Source organism: Tubulanus polymorphus, chromosome 7, assembly GCF_964204645.1.
Source record: "Tubulanus polymorphus chromosome 7, tnTubPoly1.2, whole genome shotgun sequence".
Lineage (NCBI taxonomy): Eukaryota > Metazoa > Nemertea > Palaeonemertea > Tubulaniformes > Tubulanidae > Tubulanus > Tubulanus polymorphus.
This window is the reverse complement of record NC_134031.1, coordinates 2160124-2175974: the sequence shown is the minus strand read 5'-3', so window position 1 is coordinate 2175974 and position 15851 is coordinate 2160124. Positions and strand designations below refer to the sequence as shown.

The window sequence follows — 15851 nt, the reverse complement described above, 5'->3', positions numbered from 1 at the left end:
CAAAAGGCGGAAGGAAAACGTATCTATATTTGCGAGGCTCCTCGTCATCTCGCGGAAAATCATAGAGAAATCAATTTCAATTTCCGATCAAACCTAATTCTCACCACGACGATACAATTCCCGCCGGGATTCACCGCGGATCAATGGCTTGTTAGCCGAATCAAACCCCCGCAGCAGCGGCAGCAGCAGCAGTTTCATCGGTTATCAGCCCTGTAACTCATAGATTCACGTTCGATCGCGTTGATCTGCCGGCGGCCGATCCGTTATTCTGCCCGGAATGCGTCGACAGCGGAACGTACACCGGCAAGTGAGTCTTATTTGCGAAAGCTTCGTTGTACTGGTCGACCGTGATGCCCAGTTTCTGAACGATCTGCCTTTGTAACGGTCCCAATTTCGAGTACGGTCGCTTTTCTAAAAACATCGACACCTTTTTGTTCGTAGGATGAGTAACGGTTTCCATCGTTCCGAATCCGAGCCGACCGACTTGGACCAGAAATTCTTTGCCCAATGCGGCCGGATATTTCGTCGGCGTGTTATACATTTCCATTTCGCTTTTACTCAACGGCGGCATCAGATGTCTTTGCGCGGCCACGCTCGGCGTTATTCTATAGTCTAAATTGAATTCGAGAAGTTTCCTCAATTTCTGCGCGTACTGTTTCGAGAATGCGATCGCCTCGTCGTGCGTCATCGTCGTGTGGGGATTCGCGTCGGAGAATGGCACCATGCCGAAATGCGAGAAACCCGGCTGTAGACGCATCGGCGGCGGTTCGAAACTAGTACAGGGAAATACGGGCTGCTGGTCCAAACCGTTTACGACGTCCGGTATATTCAACGATGAAATACGCTCGGCCATTTCCTCCGGGGTTTGAATATCGGTTGGAGACTGGGAACCGTCTGCATTCAGACAGCCATAACTGTCGCTTATGTGCGCAATATTAAACGCTCCATTAACGGCGGAATTTTCCCGTTCGTATTTGACGCCGGTCGGTTGTAAATTCGCTCTTGTCGAAGGCGTCGTTTGTTTCGCGTGGTGACTAAGCGCTATTGCTAGTTCCAGCCCGTCCAACGGTTCCTCTTTTATCGCTATGGCGGCGATATCACCATCGATCATCGTATTATTGCCTCTCGTCGTTTCGAAACGTCGCTTTTTAGCCCGACTTCCTGTTTCTAGTTCGATAGACGGCGTTCTAAACTCTGACGATGTTTGTCGAACGATATCGAGCATTAATATCGACGATATCGTATTGACGCTATGAACTACTAGCAACTTAGCCGCGTAAAAATCCTCGGTTGTGATTTCAGTCGGCCAGACGACAGGCTCTTCCTTGTAGACGACGCATTTCAAAGCTTGACGCAACGCTTTGAACAAACAGGCTAATCTGACCAACTGACCGGCCGATTTGCGCCAAAGACATTTCAGCGTATTGTGATTCGCCGTCTTGACGGCGCTCGTAAATTCGTCGCAGGTTTCTTGGAAGTATTTGACGGTATCGGGCGCTATCGTATAAGTGAGGGAAGACTGGTCAGCCGCCGGGCAGTGCCTGTCGTAAAGCATCTTCAATACTGCGCTGAGATCTGGAGTATTCGTAGCGATGGGGACTTTAAAATCGCCAGCGAAAAAAGTCTTCTCGCGCGGCGATGTGAATACAAATCGGTCCCACAACGGATTTTCCGATCGCTCGAAGAAATTCACGATATCGTCACCGATGAATGCGAATATATTATAAACGGGGCAGAGATCCGTTTCGAAATGTTCCGCGTCGTGGAATCGTTCCAGATTTATCTTATTACGCGGTTTTTTATCGAGTTCGAACATTTTAAAAGCCGCGTGACCATCTTCGAAAAGTGAGATCGCGCACGGCGGGTTCGACTTGTAGAAACTTTCCAATTCACATGCGTCCATGTAATCTCGAAGAATGCCACTTCCTGTCGGTAATTGAGCGCCATCTGGTGTCGATCTCGTAACGATTTCTCGTCGAAGGATTTTCGTGAAATGTGAAAGGACGCTAGTTTTTCTTGAGCCGCGCTGAGACCCTGCAATAGATCATAAGCAGACATACGGCATTATGAAACGTGGGACGGAAAATGCCAAAATATGAGGAATGGCTTTTCGTAAACATGAAAAAATAGGAAATCTCCAACTAAACCACTCAGCGCAGGAAAATATTAATTCATTTTGAGTTGTCTGTTGGCCTTAAAAGCCCATAAAAATATCGAAAAAATCCAATACATTCAGATTTCTTGCCAGTCCAAAACATCACGTAAGCTATTTTTCGAATTAAATATTGGAACAATTTTGGATAGAAATGTAATGAAGCCTTTACGTACCCACTGCTAGCCAAACACAGCACTTTTCAGTCCAAGTTTCGTTCACGCGAATTTGTGTCCTGCCGAGGACGGCTCCGACGCATGACAACAACGGGTAGAAAATATACTCATCAGCGACTCCGAAATTACTGGCCAAAGACGTCACTAATTTCATCATGTTACCGTCACAAACTTCACCCAAATCGAGTGCAATATTGGAATCCATCTATATGATAAAATTGTAGAAAATCAGATTTATGTTTCACAAGATTAGTCATAATGAACGTAAAATCGCACTACGTACCTTTTGCGTGGATCATACGATGACTGTTCAGTCTCGTATATACAGCATGGCTATACTATAATATACAATATTTATACAAATACTCGCGAGTATATCTATATATATAGCTATATATTTACATATTAGATCTATAAATATATATGCATATAATGTAGACACACTACGTCCCCGTCCCGCGTATGAATGCGTGCTCGAAAATCGATGTCTATTCAGAACGCTCAGTCTATATTGTATACGCTAGATTCTAGATTATACAGAACTAGAGCGGGCGCCATCATCTTGTGTTACCATGGAAACATTCAGCTTCGATCGTCTGTTAGATAGAGGGTGAGAGCGCGATAAAGGATGTTCGGGTTTGGTTCAGAAGCGCCGGATGCCATCTATTTTAGATCAAATACTTCCGACGAATACATTAAAGAAGAGCGTAACGACTAGATTCGACATTGACGGATTTAAATCTCATACAAAATTTATAACTTTTAATGAAAAAGAATCGAAATTGGAGCTACCCTTAAGAAAAGTTTTTTCTGCATATAAGATAACAATTTCTTCGCTGTCCGCCGTGCTTTCTATACTCATTTTTTATATAGGTTTTCCAAATTCGGCACCCTTAATTTGATCTAAATTTGATTGCAGTCTTAATTAATTGAATGTGTTTCGATTTCTCTTTTTTTTAATGAAATAAACGTTCGATAAAAAATACATTTTTCCTCAGCTGTTGCAGCAAAGCGGATGCCATGACGCCGCCGCCGAACATGATATCCGGACGGCTGGCAATCTGGGCTACTCCACTGCAAACCAATCGTTCAACAACAACGTTCGATCCGTGTCGATTTTAGAATCCATTTGATTACGAGTATAAGGAAGGGTTCCGAGATGGGTTCCTGTTTGGAGGTATGTCGGAGTATTCCGTGGGTCACTCTCATTGCGGTTATTATGAATATAATAGGCGTGATGTTCTTTACGGAAGGAGTCATGGAAAATCAAAATGCGATCGAAGAATATCTGAATCTGTATTAGTAAGTAGGTCAATGGCATTTCAAGTTTAACCCTGGGATGCCCAAACATACTTCTGGCAGTAGGGCATACCCCATATCTATTTTTTTTTCAGTTCATTTGGGTCCCTTATGACAAATCAATATCAGTTTTGGGTATGTTTTCACATTAACATGCTTGTAGCATGAAATGTATTAATAAATAATTAGGTATGGAATAGAATCCGTTGGGATGGAGGAAGATAAGAGGCGTTTTGTATGGCGTATTTATTCTTTCTGGATTTACGAAGCGACGGTATCATGAAAAAATGACACGACGTTTCGGCCTCTCTCTAGAGACCAGGGGCCAGTCGCACAGTTGTGACTTAAAAGTGGTCTTGAGACTGGTCCTAGATTGTTAGATTGGCTATAGAACAAAGTTGGTCTTAGACTGGTCTTGAGTCTAAGCCATGACTATGCAACCGGCCCCAGGGTCCAGTTTCACAAAACAAATTTAACTTAAACCTTTGGTGTAATTGCCATAGGTTACTTCATGTTTTCAATGAGGAAAATAATTCAAACTTAACCGTTTTAGGCTTTTTCGTGAAACTGGGCCCAGGTGTGACGAAGGCGAACGCCATGACGTAACGCTGTGTTTTGTTTTAAATGCTCGATTAATAGATTACATTTTAAATCCTATGAATTTGAATATCGTAGTAGGTTTTAAACGTATGCTCTGTTCTCTAACTCTGAGTGCACGATACATTCTACAATGGCACTTTGTCTTATTTTATTATACGTAATTCTGCGGCTTATTTCTGTCTCGATTTCGCTCCACGTATATTAAATATACATGCTTTCTAAGCCCGCCGCGTGTGTGTTTAAGCTAAAACAGATAACGCCGAACAGAAAAACATTTCTGCGAAACAAGCACTGCTTGATCCGTGTCGTCGAAAACAACATTTTTCGTCCCGTGTCCGTTGGATGTTTTGTGTTTCGCAAAATACCCACGGCCGAATAACCAATCAGCGAGCGTCACTGCATGACGTGACATATACAAAATTGGTTAAAAAGTGAATTACTGCAGGGTGTATTGCTGCACCACCGGACTCCTTGTTGCAACAACTGTTTTCTACGCGATTTTGTTACACCGTGTGCGCATTGAACGTTTTAATGCGGGCAAAACAATTGCACTCGAACCGTTATACTATATCAAATACATCATGCTTTCTACGCACATTTGATAACACGCGTTTCGCGTTTGTTCTTTACTTCACATCTGCGCAAATTGGAGTGTTTTTTTTTCTGCTGGGTGCACTTATGAAACTGCGTATTTTATCGAACGATATATTTAAAAAAAAGAATTCAATATATAATACAGAATCTGTTTTCATTCGGATGAAACATTACTATACATTACTACAAAGAAATGGTATAAGGAAGAAAAAACTCAAAAAGATACTAAGTCATTTTTCTGTTTGAATAGGCCTACCAAACAGGGATCAGAATTTGAATGTTTCCAATGTTATTTCCTTCTTTTTTCAGCACAACACGCGTAGTCGCTATCGCATGGGTGGTACTGCTCGGTTTGGATGTCTGGTACATGTTGATAGCGATCCTGTCATGTGGAGCGACCAGAGATAAATGCTGTAAAAGTACTTGCAGCAATCGTTTCAACAGTTTCTGTATCGTACTCGTAAGTACTCGAGGCGTATCCCAGACATTTGAGTCTATATACAACAGCATTTCGTCCACAATAATTCATAAAGATAATATTTTCTGTTTTCAGAATATAATTTTTGCGTACGTCTTTCAATTTTTGTGGATAATTCTAACGTCCGCGTTAGTGGTACCGATCTTAATTTTTAATGGTCTAAATAAGGGATGCAACACTAAGGGTTACTCGTCGAAGAAGGTCTGCCAAGGGTTAAAAAACCTAGGTACGTCTATAAATTATGCCTCAAGGAGAAATCCGTTACTGAATGTGGATGCATTCGGTACCGTGTTAAATTCATGTGGACTAACGATTATGTATTCTATTTTGATAGGTTTTAATTTCCGCACTAGTGGCGGAGCCAAAATACCTTGTGCCAATCTGAATCCCAATTTATGTCAAGAGGTGCGTAATATATAATGATTTTTCATAATCTCGAAATTTCATGACGTAAGCAATGTCCAGAGATAACGTAGGCTTCTCGTCGAAGGATGTTGAAACCCGTTTAGACTCAATCCCTCGTTGAAAATAGAAATGAAAAATGCAAATCGTAGTAATGAAAAGTTGTGAAAAGTGATCAACGTCCGGAAACCGAATGAATGTAATTCGTTTGGGCAGAAATAAATGAGTTACAATAAGGTCCTTGGTTAAAATCCATGTCTGATAGATCAATATTATATGTTTCCGTAATTCTGTGCCGTCGGTATTACACGTGACAGCATAGTTTGTTTGACGGGTTGGAAACTTGCCTTAGATAAAAACCAACGAAATCTTTACACATTTCGGGGATCTCTATAGCCTTATATCGACGGCCAATATGGCGTCCGTCACGTGATAAAAGCACATGTCTGCAGGACCTCATTAACGAAACTACCTCGAGAAAAAACGTGCCCGCAGTGTGCCTCAAACGCGAACCACAAACAATGTAATCTGTCTTTGCCTCAGCCTCCGCTGGGGCAAAGTATTATTTGATTTCGTTTTCTGTGTATTTCAGATGCCGAATAGCATTGATAGCGCAAAGATGGCTTTCGGTGGCGCTCTGTTAGTTAGCTTAAGCATGGTAAATTATACAATACGTATTTCGTAGATTTCGGTTTGAGATTTCAAGTAATTAATCGATGACTTGTTTATATTCTAGGGTGTATTTCTGACGGCTATGAGCGCGAATTTCACCCACTTGAAGTACGTCCCCAAAAAGGATCGATCTTCATATGATGCAATGTAAACACTTCCGTTGTTACCCGGCAAATCGTCTTCCACTCGTCATACGTCTGTTCATGGGCTCTAAAACAGTCATGGCCTGTTCTTAACGAACATGAATTGCCCCCTCGCATGGGTGCTGAAGCGGTTTGGTCGGATTTGGAAAAATATCTAATACCTGTTTTAGCCATCTAAGCAGTCGTCTTTTTGCCATGGTATCAAGGTTCTCGTTATGTGAAAAACTTTCCCGTTGTCACCTCAACAATCTACGTACTGAAATACTTGTCTTTTTCACTTTTTCACTTATGTGGTTAAAGCATGATATGAAACACAATATAGGCTTCAGGGATTGATGTCGTACGCATTTGCGCAATACTCGCTGCAATACTCGCTTAGTAAATGTATTTCTATTGTAAATAGAAAGAAAATATGACTTCCATACTTCCTTCTACTATATATTATGAGTCTATGCATTTACCAAACTTAAATCAATATCAAAAGTTGTCTTTTAGACCTAGGCCGCACATTTTCATATTTAGTTATCATTCAAAGTGAATTGTTGTAACCAGTATTTTGATAAATGATATAACGTTATAACGTACAAAATCAAAACTTAACGTATTGCTTTACCAAATTGAAAGTAGAAAAACCATTCCAACTGTTTTTTATGAGTAATTTAAAGAAAGATCCTGTTTTGATAAAATGTTGTATTACTGTTGTATTAAAAACACTGTGTTGTAAGTGTATAGTACTCTTTTTTCCTATTAATCGTATCGGTATAAATATAATAATCAATAAATTACGAAGGTCTTAGTTTGCTTTTGTTTCAAGTATCATTCGTTGAAGAGAGGAGTTTACAATGTGGATATTCCAAACTTCAGAATTGTCAGGCGATTGATATCGTGATAAGTGGGGGCTTACCCTTGCATCTTTGATTCGATAACTCGTTCGTCATTAAAAAAAAACGCGGTCGACTAGACTGAAATAGATAAAAAATACATTTTTCCCATCTGTACTACGCTGTTGCCAAGCGACGTACGTCATGACGCCATTAAAAGAACGCCATATCGATGGTTATGTGACTACTCCGCTGCAAACCAAGCGTTCAACTACGGCAACGTTCAAATCTGTCAAAATAATCTCATTCGTTTCGATTACGCTGAAGGAAGGGTATCGAGATGGGCTGCTGTGCGGAGGTATGTCGGAGTATTCCGTGGATCACTCTCATCGCTGTTATCATGAACGTACTAGGCGTGTTGCTATTCACCGGAGGAGTCGCTTCAATTCTGGAAGTGATCGAAGAGTATCTGAAACTGAAATCGTAAGTTGGTCGTTGTCTTATGGCATTTCTCTGTTTGATTGTGCTGTGTGTACGTATTATACGCTTTCTACCTATATCTAATATACCTGTATTATAAATGCATGTCTGTGTTTACTTTCTCATATTGACTTCGCCGACATCTGCGCGAATTGGATTTTTTCTCTGCTGGTTTTAATGGACATGCTGTACTTGTATATTATACATGTACATACTGGATTATATATATATATATATATATATATATACATATATATATATATATATATATATATATATATATATATATATATATATATATATATATATATATATATATATATATATATATATATATATATATATATATATATATATATATATATATATATATATATATATATATATATATATATATATATATATAATTTATCAGCCGATATTGCGCATAGCACGGACACATAAACTTGTTTTTGCTCTTCTGATATTATACATGTACTTCTGATATTATACATACTGGATTATATATATATATATATATATATATATATATATACATATATATATATATATATATATATATATATATATATATATATATATATATATATATATATATATATATATATATATATATATATATATATATATATATATATAATTTATCAGCCGATATTGCGCATAGCACGGACACATAAACTTGTTTTTGCTCTTCTGATCTAGTTTATACTTCCATGAATAAACTTTAAGTGAACTAAACGAAAAGATAAACATATCGTAGATTTTGCCTCATGATTCATGTATAAAAATGAAATTTAAAAAAAGTTGAACTGTAATACGATTAGATTTCCGAGCACGGAGTGCAGTATATGTTCTGCAAAAGAACCAATTCGAAATTGAACGATTTAAGAGACGTGTTTGCGAGATGGCTAAGCTATCATTGAACTACTGTTTGAAACCAAGTATATATTTGAATGTTTCCAATGCTCTTTATTTTTGTAGCGCCAAAACCATTTTGGCTATCGCATGGGTGGTACTGTTCGGTTTGGATGTCTGGTACATGTTAATAGCGATATTTTCGAGTGGGGCGACCAGAGATAAATGCTGTAAAAATACTTGCAGCAATCGTTTTAACAGTTTTTGTATCGTACTCGTAAGTACCGGTACTCGGAGTTAATCTAGATTTTTGTGTCCAAACAACGGTATGAATTTCGTTCGCAATATATCATGAACGTATATTCTTTTTCAGAATATGATTTTTGCGTACATCTTTCAATTATTGTGGATACTTCTGACGGCCGCGTTAGTCGCACCGGTGTTGCTGATATTGTGTCTAACTGTGGCGTGTAAAGCTCTGGGCAACGCCTCGAAGGATGTCTGCGAAGCCGTACAAAAGTTAGGTAGGTCTCTACATTGTTTCAATATAGATACCGTTACATTTCATTTCATTTCGTTTATTGTAACTTTGTACAAAGTACAGTATACAAATATCGTTCATGTAATCATGGAGGTTCAAAGGCTGCTTTCAGAAACTTACATAATTTGACAAGAGTATTTTTTCAGAGTGTGAAGGCATTCGGTACCGTGTCCAGTCATGGACTCTAAAAAACGATTAAGAGTCCATGATCCAATGTGATCTTACGTAAATCCAAACTCATTGTGTACTAACGATTATTTGTTTTTATCATGATAGGTCTCGATATATTCGCCAACAACGGAACTCAAATTCCTTGTACCGATCTGAACCTCGATATCTGTAAAGTGGTGAGTATTATGTAATGTTATATTTCATAATCTCGTCTTTCCCCGTTGGAATCCGTTAACAATGACGTCTTCCTGGTTGTAAGAAAAGATATCAAAAATGAACCTCACAGTGGCACAAAGTTTTTGAAATCAGTGCACTTATTCGTTTAAGTAGAACTAAGTTACAATCATGGGACCATCCTGTCGTGTTTAGTAATATTTGCTTATTTTCTGTGAATTTCAGATGCCGGATAGTTTTGGTCGCGCAATCGTCGCATTCGTCGGCTCCCTAATAGTTAGCTTAAGCATGGTAAATCATATGATACAGATTTCTTCGAATTCGATAGAGAGATTTCAAATACTTAATCGATAACTTGTGTATATCCTAGGGTGTATTTCTGATGGCTATGAGCGCGAATTTCATCCACTTGAAGTACGTCCCGAAGGAGGATCGATCTTCAAATTATGCCATGTAAACACTTCCGTCGTGACCCGGCAAATTGCCCTCTACGAATTTCATATGAACGAATACCGATTGTCTACCGGTGCATGTGAGGATTATCTCACGAAATATCTGTTTGGCAAATTTAGCCATCTTTGCTTCTAGTTTCTCGCAAGGAACTTATTTTATCTCCTAATCTTCCCCCGATGTCACCTCGCCATCCACATGTCGAAAATAGTGTCTTTCTTCATTTACTCTGGACCCAGTTCCACAGTTGTGAGTTAGAGTTAACTCTGAGTTAAAGTTAGTTCATTTTCAATGAGTTAACTCAGAGTCAAATCTTAACTCGGAACTGTGGAACTGGACCCTGGTGGCTAAAAAGCGCAATACGAAGACAATAGAAAATACATGTATTTTTGACAGGACTTCGTAATAGTTACCACACGACAAATGCCACTCAGTCGTTTTCCATCAAAAATAGACCGCGTTCTTGGACTTAGAAAAATGAAAAGAGATAGGCACAGAAATTTGTTTAACATGTACGACTTGCTGGAAATTTAGTGTCCACTGCTGTATCAGTGTCTATGCTTGGTATTTACATTGCATAATAAAATAGAAAGAAAAGATACATCCAGTTTGACACAGGGAACTAAACAGATTTGTCTTCAAGCGTTATAGATCTATATATTTACCAAACTGAATTAAATCCAGTATTAAGTTGCCTTTTAGAACAAACCGTCCGTGTTGTACACACATTTTTTTATTCAAATTCAATTAAAAAAATATTGTTATAACCAGTATTTTAAGATTTAATATGACGTCATTACGTATACAATTTACTGTTAAGATTACCTAGAAAAAACATTCCAACTGTAGCCTAGAAAACTGTCGTAAAAAGAAAGCTCCCATTTTAATCAAATATATAACGCATCGGTGCCATGCTGTTGTAATATTCGAAACGTTTTATCTTTTTCTTTTAATGGTTTAATAGAAGAAATCACGAAAGTAATAAAGAAATCACGCAGAGCATAGTTTGCTGTTGTTTCTATTTTGTTGAATATAATTACTTTTACAAAAAAAGATTTCTACTTCAGAATAATGACCTATCAACAAGTATACTTTTGCAGGGGATTCCCCTTCAAATATAGTACCTTTATCACCGAGTTGCCGGAAATAAGAACAATTCCGAAAATGTAATTCTACTCGTAAATTAGATACGGCGAATAAATTGATAATATCCCGGCAAATGAGTCATGAAATTTGTGTCGTATTTGCCTGGATGTTATCAATCAGAAAAATATCTCAAAGTTCTTTTTTTGAAGGGGAAGCCCCTCCATTAGCGTGTTTAATGAAAGGTCAATCGTCCGACCACTCCGAAGTGTACATACGTTGAATAGAGCATCCCAATGAAATTGATCCTTTTCAGAGAATCTAGAGCGATTGTTAATTGAAAAGCCAGCAATGATTTACTACTGTTTGCGTAACTTTCTAAAGACGCACTGTGAAAATGTTATTTTGGCAAAAGGGGCAGATGCGCTTTCACCGCGACCCAGAGAAATGTAGTGTTTAGAATCACGACGTAGCCTCTTCAATGATAAAATCAACATGATTATTAGTGATAATGATTTGAAATGATTGAGATTTGAAGCGTGCGCAAAATGAGGGGAAGTTTTGTCCTGGTTTTAATGAATTACTTCACGCAGCTGTCACAATGAACTGATTAACACACACACATATACGTTATCGAATAGCTACTTCAAATCCAATCGATCGACGTCGAGAAATTCGATAAGGTAAAATCTCTTAACACCGATTCGGTTTAGTTTTAAGATATTGCTGTAGGGTGTCACAACGAAACGAACCACCTAAACAGAACAGTTGTGCGGATAAAAACATTTGCTTACGTTTCAATGATTGTGGTTTGGCGTTAATCGCTATGCGAGGTAAGATAGAAGATGAACGTTTTTATTTTGATTAATTCCATTGTTTGTTACGTTAGAAAGTTAAGCTATATTTTGTATCATAAGAGGCTGCGGTCACATCAGACGATTAGGCCTGGGTTAAATTGGCCCGTACCAGATCTGGAGTCGAATTTGGCCCTATCCTAACGAGAGAATTTACTCGGCACTGAAATACTGTCAAAATGATGCATGCTGTGGCAAGCGAGTTGAATCACTCCCAAAAGCAGTTAGAATTCACATTGAATAATTTGAACCGTGCTAAAATTTGGCGTGGGCTTGGCCTGGCGTTTTTGGTCGGGTAGAATTTGTAGATCAAACAGGTACGGACCCATTTAGCACCCATGTGAACGGTTGGCACGGGCTAAAAGCACGCGTGTGATCGCGGCTATTGGTGCCAAAGTGAATTTACTTGTAGCCACTTATGGAACATGGCAAACTTAGTTTGAATCTGACCCTTATTTCTACGATTTGAAGGTAACTCGCGGAGACTATCAGGATCAAGATGCCGTACGATCTGAAGACAAGGTTGCAGCGATATAGCGAAATCGAATACGCCTTCGCGCACAATAAACAATTCGAAAAAATCCTACAGTTACAAAAAGACGAAATCGACAGAAAGAAAAAAGTAACTGCCAATCATTGGTTCGAGCGACAAAGGTACTTTTTCATGAAACAATACGTTCAAAAAGACATCAAATTTCCTTCGTCGAATCGAGGCGATTTGTTCCGACATGAGCTACGACCGAAAAAAACCCGCGCCGATAAATTATGTCGTCAGTCATCTTTTGCCGATAAATACAGTCTGCAAGATTTCGAAACTGCCGGTTCGAAGGACGTGGACGAGCGTGAACCGGTGCAACAAGGTTACGAGAGTGAACCGGCGCAGCAAGGTTACCGACGTCACCGATCGGCTATCGAACGCCGGCCTGACCGGCCGAAATCGTGCCTACTGGCGAAACGATCGAAAAGTTTGGCCAATATCTCTTCGCAGCCCGAGGTACCAAACCCGGATGACGTATTCGTTGACGAGGAGATTACAGATGGTGATTTGAAGCGGTCGGTAAGTTGCGAAAGCATAGCGGAATTGACTCAGATAAGGGCTGCTCCGGTAGATTGCGAACGGGGCCGTAGTATGACGATTAGTAACGTTCCGAAGAAACGACTGTTACCGCAGATCGGTACACGCCATCGCGCGGTCACCATGTCTACCCTCGACGTACCAGCGCGTCTGCCGTCGATTCCTTATTCAACCCGAGCGACATCTAGCGGTCTGTTGACGCTACAACTGATCGACTCGATGCCGTCGGAAAAGACCAACCAGATGCTGAAAAAATTCCATTTGCGAAAGAATAGCGCGCACGAAGGATTCAAAGATAAACTGTTTCGTGAAAATGTCGAAAAGCTGGCGCGTTCACCAGTGTTCGATAAACGATTTACCGGTTTGAAGCATTCTCTGCTGTCCGAATCACCGGAAGATGATGTAGCCGAACCTCAAGAAATAATCTGAACCGTTCACTACGACCCGTGCAGTGACGATCCGTAGTGTCAGGCACTCTACGCGGGATCGTACAGCGACAGAGGTCACTGTGGATACAACCACCTCCCGGGGTGAATCTAAACCAATGTATTCTATGCCCATATATATATATATATATATATATACACACATATATTCATTTATTCATAGATAACCAAATATTTATCTATAAGATATATATGAACAATTGTACATGATAATGTGTAAACAAAGACGTATATTTTTATATAAATCATCATTTTGTTTCCCCGGTTTTTAATGAAATATAAGGTAACCTTCGAAATCGACTCAAATGAATTCATGATCGGCCGCTGCCGGAGTCTTTTCAATAAATATATCTATTTACGAGGTGACAGTTAATGAATAACCTGAACTCGTGTTTAACGAAGATTTTGTAATGTTTCTACGTATGTCTTTATTCGGTTCCCGGGTGACCTCTACTGTTTACAGTGACCTCTACAGTAAGTTCAGTTTACCTCTATCAGCCGGTAAGAAAATCCGGCATAGAAAGCTCCCTTCTCAGGATTCGTACCGATTCATTTCAATCATTCGATTAATTCAGCCAAGTTAAACCTATAAATGAATCCCGCCTCGGCTGCTATCAAATAACTGGACCGATTTCACGGCGACGGTCAGTAAACCGGCAACGCGTGATCTCGATCACATCAAACCTTGACATCTAATTACGCCGATAGGTCATTACGTGCGATCTGACGCACTATTAATCCGAACACGGGCACAAGGATCGAGTTCTGTACGATTGCTTTCTATTTATTCGAATCGATTTGAATTATGTTCCCGCGCTGTAAATACAGCAAATCGACTGCGCTATTTGAAAAGGTCCTAATATAACCAATTAGCGTTTCGTAATTTTCAATTAACTTAATGAATAAACGAATCATCGGGTTTTAATTAAGTACGTCCCCGTGCGATAACAACGTCTATCTCATAGAACTCACTCACGGTTCGGTCCGCTTTAAGTATGCGTACGCATCGTATAAATCAGTAGCTGTCACTTGTAGTCAACCCTGTAATCCAAATGCGTCGCTCGAAGCCACGAAAGATCCGCCGGATTTCCGTCAGATTTTTGACGATATCCCAGTCTCTGTCAAAAAGTAACTCTTCTTTGTATATTCACAGACAAGTTCTGTGTAACCCTTTGAGAGTTATCGAACCGTGCAGTATATACTGTCATTACTTCAGGGCTGTGATGGACAGTTTCCGCTGAACACATACGTTTTCCCACGTATAGCTTTCTATTTCATAATATACGCTGACGTTCTGTCATGGATGTATGTACGCGGGGATAGGCATGAGATGCCAGTCTTAAAATGATGACCTCGGTGAAATCCGTCAAGTCCTTTGATAAGTTAAATCTAATGGAAATGACTGATCTGTTGACGTCGATGAACCTCATCCTGCTCTGTTCGCCAATAGTTTCCTGATTTTCAATCGCCGCCGGACGGGAATTCCGCTACCGCGAGCATCCGGCTCCACGAAATATCGTTTGAATACTTTTCGCTCGGATGATTAGAAACGAACTTATAAGTCTCGAATTAAACTTCAACAGAAATGCTTAAAACTGGGTCTGGGATTCGAATCCAATGGCTCGAACTCTCTGTTCTCTAGAGTGCTTCATTTCTAGTAAAGCTGGCGAAAATTATCATAAGCGTGTGTTTCCGGGATAGATTCCGGGGCTTAGATTTCTTTTTGGAAAAAATTCATCAGCAATATCGAGCCCCTGTTACGTTTCTGGTGGGTGTTGTGGGTTTGTAAGCGACACGTCAAATAAGTACAAACAAAATCAAGTCACACCATGAAGACAGTCAATCCAACAACTCAAATTTGTTTAACTCAGGTTGATAGATCTTAAAAGTTGTTAGATCTTGATATTGTGGGATTTTTATTCATGTATGTAAAGTACCAACAAATTAAGAAACCAAATGAATTAGAGCGCCTACCATTCCTATTTCAACATAGAAAAGAAAAACAACTCAAACGCGGTAATTACGTAGTAGACATAACCAATATTTATTTATATTATATCTCCGTCGAAATCGTTCGTATCATTGCCTTGGTTTTACAATCTTCGTTTTCTGCTCGAGAGAAAAAAAAAATGAAAAACATAAAATAAAATGCGACCAAAAAGAAATAATGGAATCGTCTTAAAGTATCACTAACTATACTACTGATGTGTGTATTAGTTTCTGGAAGTTGAATATACATAGTTTGGTGAATATATTGTATATTGCTGTTTTCGGTCTGATACGTTTAACCAACTATAGTTACAAGTGACAGGCGCTTAGAAATATATACTTTATAATAATAAACATCAAAGAATTTTTGTTCTAACCGGTTAGATATTATTATAA

At 39.2% G+C, this 15851-nt stretch overlaps 4 protein-coding genes across 4 annotated transcripts; 3 read left to right on the top strand and 1 right to left on the bottom strand.

Annotated features, from left to right (window-relative positions):
* Positions 1–217: 217 nt before the first annotated feature.
* LOC141908448 (uncharacterized) lies at positions 218–2533 on the bottom strand. Its single transcript, XM_074798498.1, has 2 exons — positions 2329–2533; positions 218–2034 (listed from the first exon to the last, which is right to left on the bottom strand). The coding sequence occupies exons 1-2, from the start codon at positions 2531–2533 to the stop codon at positions 218–220; spliced, it is 2022 nt and encodes a 673-aa protein (XP_074654599.1).
* Positions 2534–3420: 887 nt separating this feature from the next.
* On the top strand, positions 3421–6829 carry LOC141908645 (uncharacterized). The gene is made up of 6 exons (XM_074798765.1): positions 3421–3630; positions 5131–5281; positions 5375–5525; positions 5634–5704; positions 6294–6359; positions 6438–6829. Exons 1-6 carry the CDS (start codon positions 3488–3490, stop codon positions 6522–6524), a joined length of 669 nt encoding a protein of 222 aa, XP_074654866.1. The 5' UTR covers positions 3421–3487; the 3' UTR covers positions 6525–6829.
* Positions 6830–7559: 730 nt separating this feature from the next.
* On the top strand, positions 7560–10999 carry LOC141908644 (uncharacterized). The gene is made up of 6 exons (XM_074798764.1): positions 7560–7820; positions 8799–8949; positions 9046–9196; positions 9490–9560; positions 9784–9849; positions 9929–10999. The coding sequence occupies exons 1-6, from the start codon at positions 7678–7680 to the stop codon at positions 10013–10015; spliced, it is 669 nt and encodes a 222-aa protein (XP_074654865.1). The 5' UTR covers positions 7560–7677; the 3' UTR covers positions 10016–10999.
* Positions 11000–11615: 616 nt separating this feature from the next.
* On the top strand, positions 11616–15505 carry LOC141908234 (uncharacterized). Its single transcript, XM_074798173.1, has 2 exons — positions 11616–11924; positions 12417–15505. The coding sequence occupies exon 2, from the start codon at positions 12445–12447 to the stop codon at positions 13447–13449; it is 1005 nt and encodes a 334-aa protein (XP_074654274.1). The 5' UTR covers positions 11616–11924; positions 12417–12444; the 3' UTR covers positions 13450–15505.
* Positions 15506–15851: the final 346 nt, after the last annotated feature.